The following is a 22,915-nucleotide window of genomic DNA, read 5'->3' on the forward strand; positions in this document are numbered from 1 at the left end:
CCAACTTTGGTCAGCTGCATGGCTAGAGTGAGATTCTCAGTTCGAGACAAGTCTGCACACATGCACATGCATTTAAATGTACGTAACAGTTTTATTACCTTGTAAATAGTCTGCAGGGTTTTCAAACTACCCAAACGCTTTTTGTGTCGTTAGTTTTAGTTTTATAAAGGAGTAATATAGATTTGCAGTATGATTTCTTGCGTAAGCGTGAGAGTCTGAAAGCGTGAGTGTCACGTCAGATGCGTGAGAGCTGGCAACCCTGGGGTGATCGGGGCTGGACGAGGGTTAAAAACCGGCCCTGGACTTCTGCCAATACAGGCGCACCACACATATATACCTACAATAACATTTGCAGATGGGGTAGGGGGTGCACGACAAATTTTGCCAGCCCATAACACCATCGGCAAATTTCATTGTAGATATGTACGTGTGATGCTTTGTGATTTTGACACCATCGGGGAAATTAACATGTATGCCAGATGGCCAGTGCAGCCCGGTAGGTAATATATTGCGATTTCCTATTGTGTCAGACGCAGGGGGCGTCGAGGAGGGGGCGTCGGAGCGGCATGGATACCCCGGCAGATGCAGCGGGTACAGCACTTGAGTGTGGCCCTTGAATACGTGTAATTAAACGTAAAACTGGGCGGGGGCAAGGTTACATTTTATTGTGGGGGGGGGGGCAGAATTTCTGCGTTCATCCCTGATGTCACTAGGCTAAGCATAAATGTTATTCAAACTAATACACTCTTTGCTTAAGGTTTCAAAAATTAATTTTAACATAAATCTATGTAATAATTATTAAGATATTATAGTACCAAATATATCACTGTGCTGATTAAGTGGTTAGTGATGTTGCCTCATACCTCTGGGACCAGGGTTCCAGTCTCCCCCTGTCATCGTGGGGTTTTCTCTGAGTCAGGGGTGTCGAACTCCAGTCCTGAAGGGCCGGAGCCCTGTGTAGCTTAGTTCCTTCCCTGTTCCACCACAAAAGATTCAGCTCAAGACTTGTGTGGTAATTGGTTGAATCAGGTGTGTCAAATGAGAGGAAACCCAAAAATGTGCAGGGCTCCGGCCCCCCAGGACTGGAGTTTGACACCCGTGCTCTGGGTACTCTGTTCCCCCCCCAGTCCAAAACGTACTGTGGTTAATTGGAGTTATCAAATTGCATGTGTGAGTGAATGCTGTATGAATGTGCCCTGTGATGGGTTGGCATCCCATCCTGGGCTGTTCCCTGCCTTGTGCCACTGGGATAGGCTATAGACCTCCTTTGCCCCTGAAGAGGTCAAGTGGTTTCTGGAAATGCATGGATGGGATGGAAATTGATTTAGTAATTTAACAAAATAGCAGTGAGTTAAAACAATAAAACAGTTTTGTTAGCTTTTTGAGTAATTTCCGTCCACACAGCCTTATTTTAAAACACAAATTAGTATTCCTCTTAACGAAGTAGTCTTAATTCCTTGAATACACTGACACAACATTTAGGTACCACAATAAAGCTTTAGTGAGTGCTGTGAGAGGTGACACCACAAACCAAATTCATTACAAAGGATTAGTAACAATCAGTAAGTTGATAATTTAAAATCAGCGAGTGGCTCATTTATGCCTAATTAAAAATACAACAGCATGCTTGGTAGTTTTCTATCAGGAGTAAAAGCTTGTAAAAGGGGAAAATTACCTCAAATTCACAGTGGAGTTCTGTTATATGTGATGGCACAATTCAAGATAATGATTTGTTAAATGTTGATCAGAATAATGACATGAATAAAGTGCTGAACAATTAAATAATTAGTAACCTGAAGGTGAGGCTAATGGTTCAGCTGAGAGCACTTCAGATAATTGTGCTAATTGGTGTATAAATGCCAAGCATTCAACTATTGTCATTATGAGTTACATTGTTTTGTTTGAGATGATTTGGTTTTTGCAGTGGGTTCTTGGCTTGAGCCTAATAGTACTTTTGGCTCATGCAGGTAATTTTTCTTTTTTGCTGATGCTTAACTGGCCTTGGCTTCATTGGTACTAATTGTTGTTGTTGGGGTGTGTGGGGGGTTCATTTTGTTAATTTTTTATTTATTTTTTTTTAAGCTCACAATGTAGACTGTGATATTGACTCAATTACTGTAAGATGGATTGCTGATGAGAAGACAACCCTAGACCCTTCAATCCTCTTCCTGGGAAGTTGTCCTCCCACTAGGTTTTCATTAACTACTGCTGAGGCAATATTCCATGTGGGTTTTGAGGACTGTGGTTTCATGCGCATGGTGAGTGCTGATCTGTGATATGGCTCCACTAATGTCTCTTCTGGCACTAACATTGCCACTGGCTTCCCTGTGTAGGTAACAAAAACCCAACTGATCTACAAAAACTACCTCAGAATACCTACTGCATCTCTGGATTCTGCAATCTATCCTGTTCAATGTGCTTATAAAAGGTAAGACTGCGTGCTGTGCTTCTCTACTCTCGACCATCTGCTTGGATTGGTAGATTTCCTTATTTCCAGGCCTCAAGACTGGATTCCTCCATTGTTCCTCCCTCACACCCATGCAGAGGGCTATGGGAGCCTTTCCTTCCAAATGGGTATATTGAGAGGTGAGTGACCTGTGTGCCCCTGACAAGTGCCAGGATAGAAGTGCACTAAGACCGGTCTATCCCACAGGTGGCTTCTGTGAACCTGCTCAGGTGTCCACCTTCACTTTGGGGTCTGTCATCCCAATCTGTGCTGTGGTAGCACATGAGGGCCACATGCCTTTATATCTATACCTGGAGGAGTGTGTTGCAGCTAACACTCAATCACTTGGTCCATTAAGCCAGATTCATAAACTAGTAACTAACAAAGGGTAAGTAAACACTACCTAGGTGTTAAATCATTGTTTCAAGCCCCAATAACCATATTGTTGACTTCCATGAAGATGCCTTGTGGACAGCATGACTGCAGATTCAAGGTTCCAGCGCTTTGGCAATACTTCTGAAATAATCCTCCAGCTGCAAGCCTTTAAGTTTGTTCATGGAGCAGAAGTAAGACCTGCAGATGGGGCTACCTCCTGAGTGTTGTAGTTTTGATTAGTTTCATGGCTATCACTAGCTCCAAATGAAGAAACTGACACTTGTCCTGGTCCTTGCTAGGTTTATATACACTGTAAACTTGCTGCTTGGGATCCAACGGGCCTTACTGAGGAAAAGAAGGCTTGTAACTACAACAAAGGACTGAAAAGGTAAGCGGTTCTATCACTGACGAAAACTCCGCATCATACTAATTACACCACCCCCCTCCTCAGATGGGAGCTTGTGGATGACCCTTCTCAAAGTGCACTGTGTAACTGCTGTGACTCTGGCTGCGAGTATAAGAACTGGCAAGATTCAGGTATGTCCTACAACTTCTCTGTGCTTGTAGTACACTTGCTTAAACTTATGTAGTGAATTTTATTCTATGCAGATGCTCAATTCACTCAAAATGCTGTGTTGGGACTACTGAACATAAATTCCCAAGTACCTGGACATCTGATTTAAGGTATGTTAATACTAGACCTAATCTGGTTTGTGGATGATGGGTCTGATTTAAGTTGCTTGTTTACAGGGATTGATGTTTGAACCAGGCTGTTTCAACCATTTCTGGTTTGGTGAAGCCTGACTTTGGCAGTTACCAACACTTCCAATAAAGTTCCTGAAACTAGTATCTGGCCTCTTGTGTGAATTGTTACCTTTGCCTTCTTCAGTGAACCCCACCTAGCTTCCTAAACTGAGGAATAATTTTGTATAATTCTCTGTATGAGAAATATGGGGAACCTTGGTTACTACATGTGGACCATAATACCAGTAACAGTTCGTGTTGACTTATTTGGGCATGAAACAGGGCTTGATGCCTAACTTGCCTGACAAGCCTATGCAAGGTTGGTTTTGAAGGCTGGGTAAAGGCTACTCCATTCCTAAAGTTCCTTAATGTGGCCTAAATGCAGTTTTTGCAGAGCATGGCGTAGAGCCCTTGCAGTCCAGGACCCTGGAGTTAACATTGGTGCAGTTGAGGCAAAGCACTACCAGCACAAGACAACAGCTACTGTAGAGACTGCACATGACTGCTGTTCACTATCACCCTGGATGGAGTACCTGTATTTCAACAGCTACAAGCCAGCTCCAGCCATGCCTCAAGTACAGCATGGGCTCATGCTATAAACCATATGGATCAGGTACCAGCCCTGAACTGCTTGGTGTGATTTAGTGCCTAAAGACTTGTGCCATATCAACCACTACCTCATGAAAAGTAGGTGCATAACTATTTAATCACTCAGGCCCTGTCACCACTACACATTCAGCTTCAAATCTTGCATTTTATTAAAAACTGCTGTGCAAGTTCAACATTTGGGGCATACAGGGGATTTCAGAAACTTCACTGCTTGGCTGGCATCTGAAACAGGTCCCCCACACAACTCAACACTGCTCCCTGAAAAAGAGTGTGGGAGACATTTTCAAAAATGAATGAAATCCATTAGCAACAAAATACAATCCCAAAATTGACAGACCTGGTCATTTTGGCACAGACTTATACATCAACAATGGTAAGTGGCCCAAGAACAGCATTTTGAATCAGCCCCTGTGAATCTAAGCACAAGCCATTAATCATCCTGATATTCAACACCATATTAAAATATCTCAATGCATATACAGCAAACCCAATGGACAAAATCCAGTTATACCAAGTTCTGCAGACCTGCCCTTTCGATAATGGCACTGGGTGTTGCAACAGCTGCAAAGAGAGTTCCTGGATGGATCATCCAGAAGCTCCCATCTATAAATGAAAAATGTAATTTAACTGAACACCCCCACTATAATAAATTATTCTTCGTGATACTGCTTACCGGCCAAGCTCTTTGACATAGTTGCAGGCTTTCATCTGCCTGTTCAAATTCTTTGGGTCCCAAACTGCAATCTTGCAGTGGATATACACCTGGAAGGAAACCATGATAAAGTTACTCCATTGTGGGGTTACTCTGCTCCCAGTCACCCAGTGTTACCCAGAGCATGTGTACCAAATATTGAGTGCTACCCTAGGTGAAACACTGCAGAAGACTCAGCCTAAGGTGAAACATTGAACTAATAAATTCACTCACATCTTCCTCAACACCAAAGTCAAAGGCTTGCAGAGACAGAAACATTTCAGATGTCCTGCGTCTAGGGTGAAATTTTGATGTGCCCTCCTTACTGTCCACTAGGCACCTAGAGACAAGATTGAGTTCCAGCAGGTTTTAAGTTTACTTGAGAAGGTGCTTACACAATCACTTCTGAGAAATAGCATACCCGCCATTGGTAATCAGTGGGTAGACCTGGTGTGAGGCACCCATTTCAGGCACTGTGGCGGCCACACACTCCTGAAGAAACAATATGAGGGGCATATGGGCCTGTTGGTCAACTGCAGCCCAGATGGGGATCTGGGAACCCACAGGAAAGGAAGTTGACTGAGCCGGGCCACTGAAGTCATCTGTAGGAGTGTCAGAAAATCATTCAGAAGAGAAAAAAAAAAAAAAAAAGTTAAGTGCCTGATCACTCACCATTAGGGTTGCAAAATTCTGGAAATTTCCCTGTTAATTCCCATATATTCCACTTAATTACCCTGGAAAGTTTCCAACTTGGAATATTTCCAAAATTTCCCAGCTTAACCATGGAATTGAAAGTTTCCTCCCCGTTGCAACCCTACTCACCTTTCATAATCCCTATATAGAAGTGCAGGCCCCCATACCCATGGACAGCCCCATAAGATGAGCTGAAGAGAGGAGGTATCCAATTATCAGGCCTAAACACAAATGGAGACCACAGGGAAGTTAAGGGGGATAATAATAATAAAAAAATGTATTCTGGGTCTTGAACAAACAAAATGCCTTAAACCACTGACCAATCAGACTTGAATGAATTCCTAACAGTTAAAGCCATTTAAAAGCTATAACCACTGGAAAGCAGGCAAATCATGTCACCCACCATGGACTTGGAAGCCTCGTTTCTATTTTTATTGGTTACAAGCCTATCAAAGCTAAACTAAGGGAAAGCTTGTAATCGGACTTAGTCAGTAAACTTACCTATCGAAAACACAGAGAACCTCGTGAAATATCTCAGGTGGGTTAGGCTTTGCTGAAGGTCTGTAAGCAAGCATATTCTTGTAGATCAAGTGGTCTCCAGTTACCTAACAGAGAAAGCCATTAGTCTGAATACGTTTTAAAGAGCCACTTACTACCAGTTTCGGACGCATACCACACGCTTGAATCGGCAATCCCTGAACAAAGCGCGGAATGTCGCCACTCCTCGGCCAGTATGGTTTGAGTAACTGGAAGGGTGGCAGTTACCGAGGAAAATTCGTGAAGGATCGGCGTCCCGGGACGCGTTCAACGTCCAAGTCAGGGTGACAGAATCACCATGACACGTTACGTTGACCTCTAAGCAAAAAAAGACATTAGAACAGTTCAAACGACCACAGAAACAAAACACGCAAAAATAAGCTGTAATTACCATCGCTTCCTGAAGCAAAAGCCACCACCGTTAAAACCAGGAGTACTCCCCAAAAGATCATTTTGGCGAAATATCACGTTAGGTAACCTCTCTGGTTTTATAAATGACCTAAGACAAGTAATTACGTTTCACTGAGTAACACGGACCTTGCTAACAGATTACGGATATTAGAGTTACTACAAATCCTCTAGTAGATTAGAGTAGGCGCTAGTGAATTACCAACGAGATTGTTACCTAATTATTGATTTAACTCAGGTGAAACACAAAATCGGCTTCCGAGAAGCTAACAATACTATAAGATAGCGGTTCCCAGATAGCACTATGTTATTGTCTCAACGTTGAATTATAGTTAAATGCGTTGTATTATGGTCAGTGTTGAATTATCAACCTTGAAAGTGAATTGATTTTTGGTTAGATTTTTAATATTGAAAAACTGATGGTGGCAAAACCTTGATTCAATGTTGATATAAAGTGAAACATTGAATATGAACGTTGTTTCAACCTTTTTGCATGATATGGAATCAGTGTCATTTCAACATATGTGTGCTATCTGGGTTGTTTTTGAGCGGGGCTTGAGCTACAATTTAATAAATATGGGTTAAATATAGGAAGGTCATCCACGGAAAAAATGTGCATCCCGGAACTATTCTTTGTGCACGAAGGAAGAGTCGGGCTTTCCTCTGCGTTACACAGGAAGTTGTTTCGATTTGCCGTATTCTCAAAAAGGAGTAATTTTGGCAGTATAGACGGCATTTTTCCCTCTGAAACAATTCGTGTTTTTCCAAGTCCCAAATATACTTGAACTGGGTTTATTCACAACCTATTACTGTATTCACTAGAAGAATTTATTCAACAAAGTCAACATGCTGATTAAAGTTAAGGTAAATTTTCCATTTCGTCGTCTGTCGTGTTACGTTTGTATAGCCGATTACGTTATTTTTCTATTATTGTTAAAAGAAAGAATTTTGTCGTCAGATATTTGATTGACTTGGCTGGAAGATAGTTCATAGACTGGAAGCTAAACATAGCCACTTTACCTGGCTAGACGTGTTTGTTGTTCTGTCTCGGTAAACTGACAGATTCTGATAAATTATATTTACTTGTAACTGTACCCTAATGTCTGTCTATCTATTCCGTGCTATATTTCCGTCACCGAACTACTTGTACCTGAATATAACCAGAGTCGTTTATTAAATTGCCTGATTTTTTGCATTATCATGGCGAAGTCAACATAAGCAAGACCTGAAGGGCAGACGTAGAATATAATGAAGAGTTAGTATCCAAGCACTAATGTTGTTTTCCCGTCCCCAGACCCTCACAGGCAAGGAAATTGAAATTGATATCGAACCCACAGACAAGGTATTTTCATGAGTGTAAACATGTGCATCCATGTGATAAATGTCTATTGAATAGAAGGGCATTGAGCATTACCCTTCTTCGTGCTTTGGTCTGGTCTTCCAGGTGGAAAGGATTAAAGAGAGAGTAGAAGAGAAGGAAGGGATTCCACCTCAGCAGCAGAGGCTCATCTACAGCGGAAAGCAAATGTAAGGGAAACGGCACTGTGTTCAGGTGGACATTTCTGGACGCCTTGTGTGCTCCATCGACTTGGCAGTAGCCCTCGTATCACTATGCTGTCTGTCTTCTGCTTAGGAATGACGAGAAGACTGCAGCTGACTATAAGATCCAGGGTGGCTCTGTGCTACATCTTGTCCTGGCACTTCGAGGAGGGGTCCGCTCTTGTCGTAGCCTCAGCCTCTGTCCCATGTAGGTCGCCCCAGGACGGTCAGCCTTAACAGCATCGGGATGCACATTTTCCCCTCCCCCAGTGTTTTTTTTTTTTTTTGTCATAGACTTATTGTTTCACATCCTTAAAACGATGGATTATCCATAAAACATTTGTAGGATATGTAATAAATAATTAGCAACCCTTACTTTGACCACTCTACGTTTCCGCAAAAACAATTATTTGTGTGTGTATTACCCTGGTCAACTTGACCATTGGATGCTTTGCTTCCAAATAAAAAGTTAATTGTCCTTTGGAAGTATTTCTTTAATCTGGTTCCAGTATTTATAAAACCAAATGTGTATCAAACTGAAGTTGTTTCAGCTCAGTATTAATGTGAAATTGATTTCAAAAGCAGTACAGCAAGCATGGTAACTACATGTTTTGTCAGCATAAGTTTCTGAGATCCAGCAGTGAGGCATTGTGCAGTTTTTCAAGCTACAAAATGCTAGCAAGACAGTGTTGGATTAATTTACCCTTTTATTAAAAAAATTCAAACCTTCCTTGCACCACCTTATTAATTTCATTTGATTGCTAATATGTTTCCCTGTGTTTCTGAATATTTCATGGAAAAAATGTATAACATCTTTCCAGAATACGTCCTCAGTTTGTCAATAAGGTGGAGACTGCATTCTATACACCACACACACAGATTTTTCAGGTAACACAATATAAAAAAGACTCGAGAGAAGGATAAAAGTTCAAACCAAATTAGCTTTCCCTTCCAATAGTCAACAGATTAAAAACTATTTTCAATCAAGGATTCACATGATCACGTCATTTCATATTGCAGCTTCCCTGTGAGAGGGAAGGCTCTCTGTATATTGAAAACACATACATTAGTATGAAAGACTCGAGAGCACAGCTCGAGAAAATTAAAATAGCTTCCCATACACTCGTGGCCTTTCAGTATATTAACACACTGGGACAGAATGGGTGGAATTGGGGGGAAAACACACATTCACATCATCCACAGACAGAACCACCCCAGGTTTCATTAATACCACAGTCCCAGGCAGACCAGTACACACAAGACCAAGGGAGGAGACAGGCCAAAGGCAGCTGAGGGTTTCAAATAGGTGGCCAAACACATAGCACACAAGAATAACGTGGCGAGGCCTCATGTAATTCAAGTTAGTATCATGAACATCAATTTGTGACTAACAACTGACCAATGATCTTTAACATCATTCCACCTAAATTTTTTTAATTTAAGTTTTTTGGATTATATAAAAGCTGGAATATTAGTATTTTTTTCTATGTCTGTGCTGTTTTTTGGCACTTGCTGCTATAAAATTATGCAGCAGAGGCTGGGCCCTCCCTATATAAGAAAATGGGACACTGGTGCACTACAAGCAGGAAGTACTATATAAGAAAACGGGACACTCGTGCACTACAAGCAGGAAGTACAGGGAAAAAATCAGGATAAGCAGAAATGCAAGACGAAAAGTTTGAGTCAATGGGACTTTTTATACGTTCAGAGGATCGTACAAAAAAATTCTTTCTATGACTGGGGTGGGCGAATTTCGTGTCTTGTCGGCTGGACTGTTTGGTCACCCTGAACTCAAAGAATTAGCCTTCACTAGCTGTTAGCTGAAAGAATTTGTGCAGTTTCGGTTAATCTAACATGCTGGCTGAGAATGAGGTACCGATTCTCAGCCCTGATACAGTTCTTCTGTTGGAGTTTTCCTGAAAGTAGTTGGGGCCAGTCACACCCCCCTGCTAACAGCCACAGTGCACAGCCCCCGAAAGAGAGAAAGAAGTCGAGGTTTATGGTAAGTTTACACAACGTACATAAAGTATCAAGAGCATAATGTCTGACTCTGCAAGGTGAGATTAATGTTGGTGGCTGACAGAGATTGCAACAGACCGACGGGAGCCCAGGAGGGACGTCGGAATCTGAATGCGCCAGGTCTGTGTTGACCCACGACAGTCTGCTTGACCACACAGCTACCAGAAATACTGTGACGCTGCGAGCGGCTGGGCAGGTTTCTGGACGCCAGTGTGTCAGTGGCTCGCCGAGGCGGGGAAGGAGTCCACCTGCACAGTGTCCTGGCACGTCGAGCCTCCACTGCAGTACGAGAGCCGGACCCGCATCCGCAAACTGACCTGGGGCGAGCAAGGATACAGAATCTAAATGTGAGTCTAAAGGTTCCAGGAGTGACTGTGAGGAGACGATGAGAAAAGATGAGGGCAGAGATCATGGTGGCAGACAGTTGGTGATTAGCCAGTGTGTGACTTAAACGAAACGTACTCTTGTACAGTGACTAGCCGAAAAATTATGACTACTCCCATGTGAAGCCAATAATGTCAACCATCTCAACTATGGCGCATGTCGAGGTCTGAGATGTATTACACGGTAAGCTAACATTCATAGTCAATATGTTGAATGCTGGTTTTTGTGCTCTGGTGTGACAAGAAGGAAATAAGGGCATAAATCAGGCTGATAAAAGGGCAAAAACAAACAAACAAAGAAACAGACCTTGTTGGGATTGTTGAGGTGGACAGTCTGGGTCACTTGACCAGCTCCCCGAGCTGGAAGCACATCCCCACTGGGTGCCCTCATCTGTAACTGAACACACTGAGAGACGAGGTGACGGGGTCAGAGGTCACATTCCCAGATTGATGTCCTCCTTAAGGACATGGAGGCCTAAAATGAACTAACAAATGCATTATATATCAACAGTGATTTCTGTGGTTAAAAATGGGGGGGGGGGTGTCACATGACTTGGTAAGAATGTTAGACACCTAAAACCATCACGTTTGCTTCATCACTGCAATGAATAAATTAACATCTGTCCCTGGACATCCGGAGTTAAACACGTCAACCCACGAAAGACAGGACACAGGCACCCAGGAGGTGCTGGTGTGGGACACGGGGGGGTGCAAGCTGCGGCTGACCTTGGGCACTGCGGCTTGCAAGGTGAACTGTGTGATGTCACTGTCCGTGGTGTTGGAGGCGACGAGCGTGGCGGTGACGCCCACATCAGTCTGCCTATCACAGCGCAGTTTGACAGTCACGCCGTTCTGCTCGTATACCGTAACACTGGGGTCTGTCACCGGGGAGGGGACAATGGCACACGTTAAAAAAAACAAAAAACAGACTAGATACTGGAATTACTGGTCTCTGCAATGTCTCCCTCCCTCACCTGGTATAGAATCCAATCCCCCCAGTAGGTCTAGCAAGTCCCCCCCAGCACTTCCGGAATCAGGGACGGGCGCGGCAGGTGCAGGCTGCACGGTGCTAGGCTGCGCTGGTTCATCAGAACCTCCTAGAAGGTCCAACAGGTCACGGGCCTGAAAGGAAGGGGGGGGAGGGGGAGGGGGAAGGGAAGAAGAGCCAGCGTGAGATCGAGAATCTTAGAGAGCCAATCACAGCTGAATTAGTGAGATGAGAGGCGGGGAGATGGATCTCAGTTGGAGGATGTGATGCAAGCCGGAAACATGGGGAACATGAGAGATCATTGTGGATACCAATGCTAAGGTACCTAGTCAAGCCATAATCCACAGATCAGATACACAGTTGCAAATAAGCAGCTGACCTCTCCAGATCTCACCTGATTTGTTGGCTCTTGGGTCAAAGTTACTACTGGGTTGTTCTTGGTTTTGTCTGGCGCCTGGATCATCGCCGGCTCCCCATTGTCATGTCCTGGGGAGCTCCTGTCAATCACCGGCATCCGCTCCAGCACCGCAGCCCTGGACACGGCACAGAACAGGCATTAAGGCCACCGCCGTCTGTCAAAGAGCCAAGATGGCAGCAGTCACACAGCCCCTGCAGTGCAGGCTGAATATGCAAAATGTTTCAACACTGTCACGATCTTGCATCTCTGGCTCCTACCCCAGTACCTCATGTGGTCATATTTTTTGAAGAGTGCGTTGTATTCTACTGCCCTCTGCTGGAGCTCCACGTCAATGCAGCTTCCATAAATGCTAACGATGCTTCTGATGCGGCTACCAAAGAAAACACAGGACATCACAGTAAAAAAATACAGATAAAAATACACAACTGAGGAAATATACTCACACATAGCAGTTTCTCAGGAACACATTTTTCATATTACATCCATATAATATTTTAGGAACTAGTGTTGCCTTTCTGCTTGGTCCACTGCACCCAAAAAATAATGTAAACAGAGGAAAGGGGGCGTCTCATGACAATGACATTTGCTGAGGGGGGGGGGGGGGTGGCGGGGGTGGCACAGGTTTGGCGTTAGTTCCCTCATAGTATATGCGGCTAGGAGGGATCAGAGACATGAACCGTCTGGAGGTCCCTCAGGACCGGATTAAGAAACACTGGTAATTATGGTAATAATGATTAAAACTGTAATAGTGGGGTGTGCATGCAAGCTCTGTTGGAATCTGTACAGTGGTAGCCCTGGGTGTAGAAGTCGGGTTATGGCCTGATCAGTAGCAGGAGCAGCAGTGGGGCCATAAAGACGAGGTCTTACTCCACATTGCGTGAGATGCGTGTGCTGAGCTTCATGGTGGCCGTGAGCGCGAAGCCCCTGGTCGCCGGGGACGACATGTGAGACTGCAGGACGGTCTCCAGCGCATCCAGAACGTCGTCCTCTGTCACCTGGGGGCCGCCGAGAGGAAAGACGCGTGTGAGAGGGCGGCAGGGCGGCGGCCCCTTGCTCCCGCCACCGGGGGGCGCTACCTGCACGGGCTCCGTCTCCTCGCACTCTCCCCGCAGCAACAGGTCGCCGTACTCCCCGATACACCAGCAAGCCACCTGCACCAGAGATTGCTGCGAAGAGTCTTGGAGTCACTCTCAGAGTCAAAGATAGGACACATACACACCCCAGACACACACGAACAGGCACTGAGAGTCACACACACACAGCCACACAGATATCATACTCAGGCCTATTTGCTGCACCACCCGTAAGGGGAGGAGTTTTGGGGGGGTTGTGTGTGCGTGGTAGCTTTGGTTTGGAGAAGGTGGGGGCCCGTTCATGTCTTTGTGTGGCCCAGCTTATTTGTATACATCTATATAGTCACATATAGAGCCAAGTATACAGACAGATACACACAGTGTCATACTTATGGTTACATCACTCGTCGCAGCCATACAGAATGACAATCATATTTGCATACACTACCAGACATAGGTTTTTGCACACACTGAGATTTTCTACATTTGCATGTTACTCATTTACGAAAAATTACACCCGATATTCTTTGCTAACAAATAAATTTACAGTATGCTCTCCATTTCAGTACCTTTATTAGGAAGAAAATGTCATATCTTTGATTCATCAAAGTAAGCTCCCCTTGCAGTTATAACAGCAGAGAAAATGTGAGGCATCCTTTCTGCAAGGGACATTACATACTGCTTTGTTTCATAGGATGAAACAGTTAACTAGTGTGTTTAAAGTTAAAAGGACAGCCTAGAATTTGACTATACCATCACCATATAACCAGGTAATAGGATGTTAGACATGCACTGTTACATACTCTTTCCATGTTATAAAGGGAACTTGTTTTTTTGACATATTTTCATTTATACTTGTTCACTCACTTTCCGATGCTTAACAAGAATAAAAATCCTGCAGTTTATGAAATAAATGGAAAAAATCCTGTGGTGTGCGAAAACTTTTGACTGGTTGCGTATATACATGTGCATACAGTCACATATTGAGCTGTATGTCATCAGTCTAAGAAAAACAGTACCACTCTGACTAATGATTGTTCAGAGCACACACACACACGCGCACACAACCAAAACAAACAAACAGGCAGATCACAGAGCGACACGTTTTCACGTGGGGATGCAGCAACCTGTGAAATGTCTGCCACAAGCGCACGGTACAGTTTGTGCACGGTATAGCAGTGGAGCTCCGTTGCTGTGGTGATGAGCTGGATCAAACTGGGCACCATTTCATCCCTCACGTCGCCCCCTGCCTGTGAGAGAGGACAGTGCATCACGCTGCTCTGAGAGGCCCAACAAAGCATATAATCTGTATGCCAATGTACGCAGTGAGCAGCTGCCATTGGCACGTCATAATCAAAGAGAGGGAGAAAACTGTCAGTAAAAACAGATTTGGTTTTTTTATTTTTCATAACTTCCAAATCCCCAAATCTCTTCTTAAAATCGCTCACTTATTTAGAATCTTTCCTGTATATATGTCAGAGGGGATCAGACCCCACAGGAAATGATGAAATGTCACTTTATCATAACCCCGTGTCAAAGATCTGAGCTCATGTGGGAAGGCGAGCTCAATTTGAAGCAGGTGGCAGGCTGAGCGGCCATATTTCAGGGGGGGTGGAGTGGTGGGGGGGGCTATTTACCGTCGTGAGGACATGCAAGGCGGTGTCGATGTGCCAGCGCTGAGAAGGGGCAAACCTGACAGAGACACACAGAGGCACGGTGGTGTTCAGCACAGCATTGAAAGAACAAAACAACAACAACCCCCCACCCAACATACAAAAACACACCAATAGTGCTACTCCCCAAGTATTAGGACCATTCCAAGTATGGGGGGGGGGGAATGGAGACCCTGAAAAGTCAGGAAGCTGGCATGTGCCGAGGAGTGAGACGCACCAATCAGACGAAAGAGACACCCAGATGTGCGTTTGTGAACATTACTGGGGTGAGGATGCGGGACATGGATCAGCTGGATGTCAGGGCAGAGAAGGCCGATGTGTGACTGACCTCTCGGCGGCGCTGAAGATCCCCGAGGCCGTCTGCGCCCGCAGCTCGGGGGGGCAGCAAGAGAGGAAGAGGAGCAACTCCTTCATCAACGAGCGGATGTTGGCGGCCGAGACCAGAGCCAAGGACAGCTCCAGAGCCCGCCTGAGATTCCACAAGGTCCCAGTCAGTCATTCAGGGCAACAATGGCACTGCACCAATAACCAAATAACTTACGCATGAAGCTACACCAGACCATATTAAACACCTGCGTTACGACAAAAGTGCTTCTGGGGATTTAAGCCTGTAAATTCTGGGTCACATGCTCCTTTCCGAACCATTCTGAACACCGTTTTATCACCTAAGCAATATTAAGCTTAGAGGTGGGCGATAAATCGGATTTTATCTATTAATTCGAATTTACATTTCAGGACGATGTGTTTTTATGAAAATCGATTTTATTACTTATTTTACACGCGAGCGCCAAAAGCGGAACTAATGCGACGCCCAGTTCTTCACGGGTAAATTAGCGCGGCGCACCCAAACACTGTAGCGGATTCACAAACAACATGGCCATGGTTCGGTTTTGCACCGTCGGACACAGACCAATCAAGTCCTCGTTGTAAAGTGTTTAAAAACTGTTGCAACCAAAGGAAGCAGCACGACAAATGTATTCCAGCACCTAAAGCAGAGGCACGCAGCGGAGTGGGAGAACTGCAGCTTCCAGCGAAATGAAAATACCCGCAGCACCAGCACAACATCCAAAGTTAAGCAAGCAACCGCCCCTGACACGTTTTCGAACTGTGTGCCATATGATAAGAATGGGGCACGGTGGAAGGCGATAACAAACGCTGTCGCAATGTATATTGCAAAAGACATGGTGCCCATACATACTGTGGAAAAGCCGGGATTCATTAACATGCTAAAAGTTTTTACAATTTTCTAAAAGTGTTTACAATGGCGTGGTCTGCCATCTCACAAGCATCTTTTTGGGTTGTCAGATTGCACTTTAACTCTAAATTAAAAAAAATAAAAATTAAAACTTGTTTTGAACCATTTATTTGTCATCTGTAGTTTGATTTTGAGTAGGGGAGGGGAAAATCGATTAAAATCGAAAATCGGATTTATTGTGGGAAAAAAAAAAAGATTTTATTTTTAGGCCATATCGCCCAGCTCTAATTAAGCTGAATCAAAGCAGTCAAGGGCAGCTTTAAACTGTGTGTGTGTGCGTGTGTGTGTCTATGTGTTTGTAATTATTATAACGTGGGGACCAGATTTCCCCACAATGTGATAAAAACCTGTAACATTTTCCCATGTGAGGACATTTTTTCTGTCCCGACAAGGATAACCTCGATTTTAAAAACATCTGTGAATGCAAACAAAAGACTAAAAATGCCAAAAAAAAAAACTTGTATGTTGTTTGGTTACTTATCCAATCCTAACTACTTGGTTATGCTCATAGAAATGAATAGAGAGTGTCCAAAAAGATATGAATACGTGTGTGTGTTTGGGCCTTCTGCTTTTGAGTCTATTTCTGCTTGACCAGTCTCCCTATACATGACTACCTAGAAAATATGCAATGATGACTGGAATACTAGTTAATACTTAATTACTGTCCTGCATTGTGACATAACCAAACTCCTGCTACCTGGCGTCAACTGTGCTGTGGTAGCCTTGACTACGGCATCATCCCTAAGGACGACAGCTGACAGTTTACCGTTTCACGGACGCGTCCTGATCCTTCAGACAGTCCACGATGGTCCCCCTGTGCCTTTGAACGGCATTGTGGTCCGTCTGTACGATCTTCTGCAGCGACATCATGGACACGTAGCTGAGATGCGATAAGACAGATTTGTTTAATATAATCTAGCCACTCATCCAGTAGACGATTACAGGATGAGGCGTGATCTCAGGAGAGTAAGGGCAAGAGGCGGGGGGTGGGGACTCAGGAGGAGACAGCAGGAGCTGCACAGGGCGCGGGGTTACGTAATCAGACAACGAGTCCAACTGTACGGCTAACCGCAGGAGGAAATGCACAAAGACAGCGGGTGGGGCCTGCAACAGGAAGTGGTTCAAACACAGAGATCAAAAAGAGGTTTACAGCAAAAACCTCTCGGTAGGTGGAGACCGACATGAGAGCAGCTGTCTGCGCAGTTGGCCAAAAACAGGGCAGGGGGGGGCCTGGTTCTCAACGCGGCTAGAAGGACGGCATGAGATGCTTCTCGACAACTTACTGAAGAGGCCCCGATAAAACGAGCGGACGAGAGAGAATGAAGATGAAGGGGAAAACAAAGACGGAGCTGAATTAGGATGTGAGAGACTCCCACCGTATGTTCCTGTCGTTGCTCAGGAGGAATCGCCCCAGAATGTTCACAGCCAGAATCTGTCAGAGTCCAAAGACAAGCGAAAGGAACGGCTCTATCAGCTCAATGCAAACGGCATTCAACTGTAACAGAACAAGAGCTGAAAATCACTCAGGGTCACTGGCTTGTTTTACAAAAGCAGTACATAAAGCAGCTCTAGTGGCAATGAAACTGAACGGTACACAATTACAGTACTAGCGGCACACAAGTACTGTACTACAGTACTAGCCCTGTCAGCATGAAACCGCGTGTGGAAAACGATGATGACGGCGATGAAGGTGGGCGCTAACCCGCAGGCCACACTCGGAGTTGATGTCCATGATGGTGAGGACAGTCTCGTACAGCACAGCGCTGCCTGCAGTCTTACTGCTGTCTGTGTTTGTCGCCACCTACAGGATTCAACAGGAACAACGGCTAGGGATTAAAGTCCATCCTGCCAAAGACTAGCCAGTCTGAAAACAGACATTCGGACTCAAAACAAAGTGATCGATACAAGCATCATTATGTATTTGCTTACCAATAACCATCCACGTTATGAGGCAAACAATTTGATACATTTACAACAGTGATGTTAGCATTTCTCTCGTTTTAACCGTCACCTATATAAAGCGGAAGTGACAGCAGACAGAACATCATAGGCAACACGATAAAGGACGGTCTATTAACCTGGGCCAGCAGGTCATTCATGGCGTCGCTCGCCTCGTCGTCGTTACGGCCGAGAATCCTCAGCAGCCGCAGGATACGCACCTGTGGGGGCGGAAGAGAAGATTGCGATGGGAGGGGAGGGGTGGAATGCACAGTGGGAACAGGAGTGAGAGGGAGCGCAAACCACAACCGGGTTTGCGGTCACCCCCGTACCACAGGATACATGGACATGCCAACCCCCATATATGGAAGAAACAGACCTGAAGAAAAGGGTCACTGATCCCAGCCACGTTGTGCTCCGGCGAGTAACCAGACATCACCAGGCCCTTCATTATGTGGACCAGATCGGGCACTATCTGCACAGACGGAGGGAGGGCCAATTAAACTATGCACGAGCTACACGTTTAAAAGCACTGCTACTATTATTGTCGCATAATCAATCGATCTCTTAGTTCAGTCGAGATTTCTCCGTGTGCTGCACCTTGCGGAAGTGAGGGAGCGCGCTGGGGTTTCGTTCACACAGCTCTGTGATGAGAACGACAGCTCCATGGAGAACACCTGGGAGAGGTGGGAGAGAGGGAGAGAGAGATGGGAAAATAAGTGGCATACAACTAATGGCGAAGGAGACACACCAAGGAGAACACTTAAAAGACAGACGGACAAGTAATGAATAATTCAGGATCTATTTAAACAGAAGCACTAGGGGGCAGAGACTCACTCACAGAAATGCAGCCCGATGGACAAGCAATTAAGACACACTGAGACAAACAGGTAGGCAGGAAGGCAGGCGTACAGGAACAGAGAGACACTCAGAGAGACAGACAGGCAGGCGTACAGGAACAGAGAGACACTCAGAGAGACAGGCAGACATACAGGAACAGAGAGACACTCAGATAGAGAGACAGACAGGCAGGCGTACAGGAACAGAGAGACACTCAGATAGAGAAACAGACAGGCAGGGAGGCGTACAGGAACAGAGAGACACTCAGATAGAGAGACAGGCAGGCAGGCGTACAGGAACAGAGAGACACTCAGATAGAGAGACAGACAGGCAGGCGTACAGGAACAGAGAGACACTCAGAGAGACAGACAGGCAGGCATGCAGGAACAGAGAGACACTCAGATAGAGAGACAGACAGGCAGGCATACAGGAACAGAGAGACACTCAGATAGAGAGACAGGTGACTACATTCACATGTCAGCTTACCGTGGTTCTTCTCAGTTAGCAGAGACCGAGCAGCAGTATTGAAGAGTTCTGCCAGCTCAGGGACTTTCCTCACGATGTGGACGGCACACAGCGCCGCCTGCCTCAACCAGGATGTCAAGAACATCATCAACATCACCTCCACGGCTCTCGTCATCCACAAACCATCACTGTCATTGCAGCTTCGACCACCGCATCCGCGTCTACAGAGAGTAGAAGGGCTGACAATAGCACTGACCTTTTTTTTGATATAGGCGTTGGCTGTCTTGAGAAGCCGGTCGATCTCCGGAGCCAGGTCACGGCACATCTCAGCAGAGCCCATGCAGGCCAGCGTGCAGAGGGCCAGGGACTGGACGTACGGGCTGCTGTGGGACAGGTCACTGAAGGACAGAACAGCGACATCAAGACCTCGATGTTCCCAGAATCCCCCAGGGAGAAACCGCAAAAGCCACAGTGAACCGGGGCGACAGTGTCTCACAGCTTTGAGCAAGCAGGGAGGGGATGGGGGGGGGGGGGGGGGGCAGCGGTCGCCATGTGGCTGGGCCTCACTTCTTGATGGAGTTGGTGATGAGCAGGCTAGCGTCCTGCTTCTCATCCAGCAGCATCATGGCTCCCAGGTAGCCCACCCGCTTCTCGCTGTACCTAGGGCTGGCGATCAGTCGCACACACTCCATCTAGAGGTGAGGAGGAGTAATAGCAGCTCATGGTCCACGGGGAGGCTCAGTCATAAAACAAATTTTAAAGAAGTCTCAAAATAAAAATCCATCTGATATCATGCATGATTAAGTAAATAGGATAAAGCAAGCAAAACCTTAAATATTCAGCATTATCATTTGTGTTTTTTAACATCTGTATCTATAGAGCTTAAAAAAAAGACATTTTCCCCACTCTGCAAAGCTTTTTTTTGGTCACAAAGCTGGTTTCCAACATAAAGGACCAAGTCATTGTCAGTATTATCTCGTATGTGGGCACAATACAGCAACTAACACAGAGAGAGTGAATAGAAAAGCCATTTGAATGAATACAGGCAATGTTTGAAGTGGAGCTTTTGTTTTTTACGGTCAGGGCAGTTTATTTGGCTCTAATCTTACATGTACTTAGGCATTCCATTAGGCACACCACACTGTCACATTTGGCCAAACAGGACTAACTACAAGCTACACTAGCCCCTACCTGTCCAAAGTGGGCGGGGTAGCCCAGCATGTGCACATAAAGCAGCTTGGCCAAATTGTGGGAGCGTCCCCCATTGTCCGCCTGCCGGAACTGCGCCCTGATGGCTGCACACTCTTTCTGGATGACTCCGCGCTCTTCGCACTGGGTCCGAGCACTTCGGATCACGCGGATCATCTCCTGCAGCCGCACTGACGGGGACATGCCTGCCAGATAGTCAGATCAGACTCCCAGCACTGGAGATCTGGACGCGTTTCCACAACACACCCTGCAGACAGGGAAAAGTTTCACTGTGGGAGAAAAAAAAAAAAAGACAATTACGCAATGCAATTTACAAAAAATTAACACATCAACATACGAAACGATCATTAACAAACAGAGTTAATAGCACTTACTGTAGACCTACTGTCGTTTATTCCAAACTATGCAAACCTATAATCTATATTCAGAACAACGCAAACTATTCATAGGTAAGACGAATTAAAATATTTGGCAGTTGGGTTACTTAATTAAAGGGAAAAGGCAACTGTTTTGTCGCAGATGTTTTTTAAGTTTAAAGACACGCAGAAGAGCCGCGAGTGCTCGCTGACCCCGCTTTTGGGTCGTGCATTTCCGCATGACAGGTGCGCCGAGCCGCCGCTTCCTAGTCGGTCCGCAAAGGCATCCCGGCCGTCCCCTCCCCCCCCCGGCCGCCGCTGCGCTCCGCCACACGGCCAACGCCGTCCTCTCCCCCAATGCCATCGCCATATTGAGGGGTAGCGTTACATGTGAGCGGCCGCCGACATAGCGGACCGACGATGCAGGGCAGCAGCCCAACCGAGCCGAGGTCAGACCCGGCCGGTCGCGATGGTCCTGACTAGGCGCCAGGGACACGGCGCGCCAGGTGGGACGCATAATAAACACCGATTTATTCTAGAAATCACAGAATCCGGCTATTATATTTCCAAAAAATAGAAAAGGGTGTATTAATGTACGTAAATTGCCTACTGCGTTTTTCGCGTGACAAGTTAAAATCGACACACTGCAATAATACTCCGAATAAATCTATAATTCTAGATACCTAGACGAGGGCAACGCACCAAAACATCCAGTCTACGCCTGTAAGCTAATTGCACTGTCAGATCCCTTCACGTCATGAATATATGACAGCAACTTCCTAGTAGCGAGTCGTCCGAGTGCGGGGTGGGTAGATATCCAGTTAACCGTTAAACCCACACGCAATAATACAAGGTAACTAGCAGCCCGGCCAGATGCTCCTTTTCCGCCTTACCTTCGCGATTTGCCGTCTTCTGGGTGCGGGTTACTTTCGGTTAGGTGCTTCTCGCCACCCGGACGCCACATTAAATGAATGAATGAATTTACCTGCCCGAAGCGGCCAGCTGACCCAGGACCATTTGAAACTCTCGCTGAACACAAACCACAGGCGCAGCCCCGCGTCCGTCATCTGACAGTCCGTGACAGCGGAGCCACGCCCCTTAAAGGGCCCGCTCTATTTTCCCCCTTAAAGCAACAAGTGCATTTAAGGGCCTTTCACTGTATTTGTAACTGTATTCCCAAATAGTTCCTTCCTTTTCTTAAATGCTTGTGTTTTGCCGGGTCAGCCCCATGGTGGAACAAAACTGAAGGGCATTGGAACCAAATAGTAAGTGGAATGCGGCAGTATAATTTTCACGTTCGTTATAAATATGTAATGATCCGGGAGCTGTTCAGAAAGAAGAGCAGCATTTCACATGCAGTGCTGCCAGCACTGGCAGTGCGGCGCTGTTAACCAAGCGTGTGCTGGGTCTTCGTCTGGCTTCATGGGTGTTCAAAGAGCCTGTCACCTGCATGCTGAGAGTCTTTCTGCCAGTTGGCGTTAAACTGAATCCACACTGTAGACATAATGAAAGCATTTCAACAAGCTGTTAGCCGTCATTTTTCTCAACTCACAGACAATGCAAATGTTTGCGCATGTGTATTTCAGAAGGTATCCGACAACCTGACATTTACAGAAGAGATTACTTATCGTGTCAACATTTATACTGCCACACAGACTTCTGTTTTCTATCGCGTCTTTTTCATTTTTTTTCCCATTGCCTACTTTTTAGAACCTTTTTTTATATGCAAGTTCATTCGTGCAGAACCTCATGTGTAACAAAAGTTGAACACGATTCAGATCTAAGGCATGACTGAAGGTGAGCACGTGGTGGAACTGCTGGCATAAGCTGATAAATTTTCTCTGCATTGAAGGAAATGGACACAATGGAAACAGACATTCATTATAAACAGGGTTGCCAACAACTTTGGTCAGCTGGTAAGAGTGAGATTTTCAGTTCGAGACAAGTCTGCACATACATTTACATTTAAGTAACAGTATTATTACCTTGTAAATAGTCTGTAGGGTTTGCAAACTGCCCCCAACGCGTCTGATGTAACTATTTTTAGGTTTATAATGGAATAATATAGATTTGCTTTCACGTGAGCGCGAGACTGAAAACGCGTCACGCCAGACGCGTGAGAGTTGGCAGCCCTATATAAATAATGTGTTCCAGAATAACAGCTACATCTTCGTGAAGGCAATCTGTTATGACCATATCATTAAAAGGAAAAGTCATATACGGGTTCTTGCACTGCATGGTTTTCATTTAACTTTC

At 45.5% G+C, this 22,915-nt stretch overlaps 4 protein-coding genes across 10 annotated transcripts; 2 read left to right on the forward strand and 2 right to left on the reverse strand.

Annotated features, from left to right (window-relative positions):
• Positions 1 to 1,860: 1,860 nt before the first annotated feature.
• On the forward strand, positions 1,861 to 3,668 carry LOC111854551 (zona pellucida sperm-binding protein 3-like). The gene is made up of 9 exons (XM_072711125.1): positions 1,861 to 1,967; positions 2,083 to 2,258; positions 2,334 to 2,428; positions 2,498 to 2,586; positions 2,654 to 2,834; positions 2,907 to 3,012; positions 3,121 to 3,209; positions 3,273 to 3,358; positions 3,431 to 3,668. The coding sequence occupies exons 1-9, from the start codon at positions 1,883 to 1,885 to the stop codon at positions 3,502 to 3,504; spliced, it is 981 nt and encodes a 326-aa protein (XP_072567226.1). The 5' UTR covers positions 1,861 to 1,882; the 3' UTR covers positions 3,505 to 3,668.
• Positions 3,669 to 4,299: 631 nt separating this feature from the next.
• LOC111854552 (zona pellucida sperm-binding protein 3-like) lies at positions 4,300 to 6,677 on the reverse strand. 2 transcript variants are annotated; one of them, XM_023832604.2, is made up of 10 exons: positions 6,487 to 6,677; positions 6,232 to 6,413; positions 6,060 to 6,163; positions 5,688 to 5,779; positions 5,287 to 5,467; positions 5,100 to 5,205; positions 4,848 to 4,936; positions 4,686 to 4,777; positions 4,512 to 4,590; positions 4,300 to 4,432 (listed from the first exon to the last, which is right to left on the reverse strand). In XM_023832604.2, the coding sequence occupies exons 1-9, from the start codon at positions 6,545 to 6,547 to the stop codon at positions 4,532 to 4,534; spliced, it is 966 nt and encodes a 321-aa protein (XP_023688372.2). In that variant the 5' UTR covers positions 6,548 to 6,677; the 3' UTR covers positions 4,300 to 4,432; positions 4,512 to 4,531. The 2 variants fall into 2 exon arrangements, with proteins under 2 accessions (XP_023688372.2, XP_023688373.2); XM_023832605.2 differs by lacking the exon at positions 4,686 to 4,777.
• Positions 6,678 to 7,143: 466 nt separating this feature from the next.
• nedd8l (NEDD8 ubiquitin like modifier, like) lies at positions 7,144 to 8,520 on the forward strand. Its single transcript, XM_023832617.2, has 4 exons — positions 7,144 to 7,367; positions 7,798 to 7,845; positions 7,948 to 8,030; positions 8,137 to 8,520. Exons 1-4 carry the CDS (start codon positions 7,350 to 7,352, stop codon positions 8,252 to 8,254), a joined length of 267 nt encoding a protein of 88 aa, XP_023688385.1. The 5' UTR covers positions 7,144 to 7,349; the 3' UTR covers positions 8,255 to 8,520.
• A 211-nt stretch (positions 8,521 to 8,731) lies between these two features.
• Positions 8,732 to 21,747, reverse strand: ap1g2 (adaptor related protein complex 1 subunit gamma 2). Of its 6 annotated transcripts, none has more exons than XM_023832578.2 (22): positions 21,645 to 21,747; positions 20,286 to 20,572; positions 19,662 to 19,786; positions 19,351 to 19,492; positions 19,116 to 19,212; positions 18,390 to 18,466; positions 18,169 to 18,264; positions 17,930 to 18,010; positions 17,554 to 17,652; positions 17,228 to 17,283; positions 16,618 to 16,731; positions 14,925 to 15,065; positions 14,561 to 14,615; positions 14,051 to 14,173; positions 12,927 to 13,016; positions 12,718 to 12,845; positions 12,116 to 12,220; positions 11,827 to 11,965; positions 11,419 to 11,566; positions 11,171 to 11,322; positions 10,752 to 10,850; positions 8,732 to 10,378 (listed from the first exon to the last, which is right to left on the reverse strand). In XM_023832578.2, exons 2-22 carry the CDS (start codon positions 20,484 to 20,486, stop codon positions 10,277 to 10,279), a joined length of 2,370 nt encoding a protein of 789 aa, XP_023688346.2. In that variant the 5' UTR covers positions 20,487 to 20,572; positions 21,645 to 21,747; the 3' UTR covers positions 8,732 to 10,276. The 6 variants fall into 6 exon arrangements, with proteins under 6 accessions (XP_023688346.2, XP_023688351.2, XP_023688345.2 ...); XM_023832583.2 differs by having other exon boundaries at positions 20,286 to 20,550; positions 21,645 to 21,745; XM_023832577.2 differs by having other exon boundaries at positions 21,553 to 21,726.
• Positions 21,748 to 22,915: the final 1,168 nt, after the last annotated feature.

Source organism: Paramormyrops kingsleyae, chromosome 4 (assembly GCF_048594095.1).
Source record: "Paramormyrops kingsleyae isolate MSU_618 chromosome 4, PKINGS_0.4, whole genome shotgun sequence".
Lineage (NCBI taxonomy): Eukaryota > Metazoa > Chordata > Actinopteri > Osteoglossiformes > Mormyridae > Paramormyrops > Paramormyrops kingsleyae.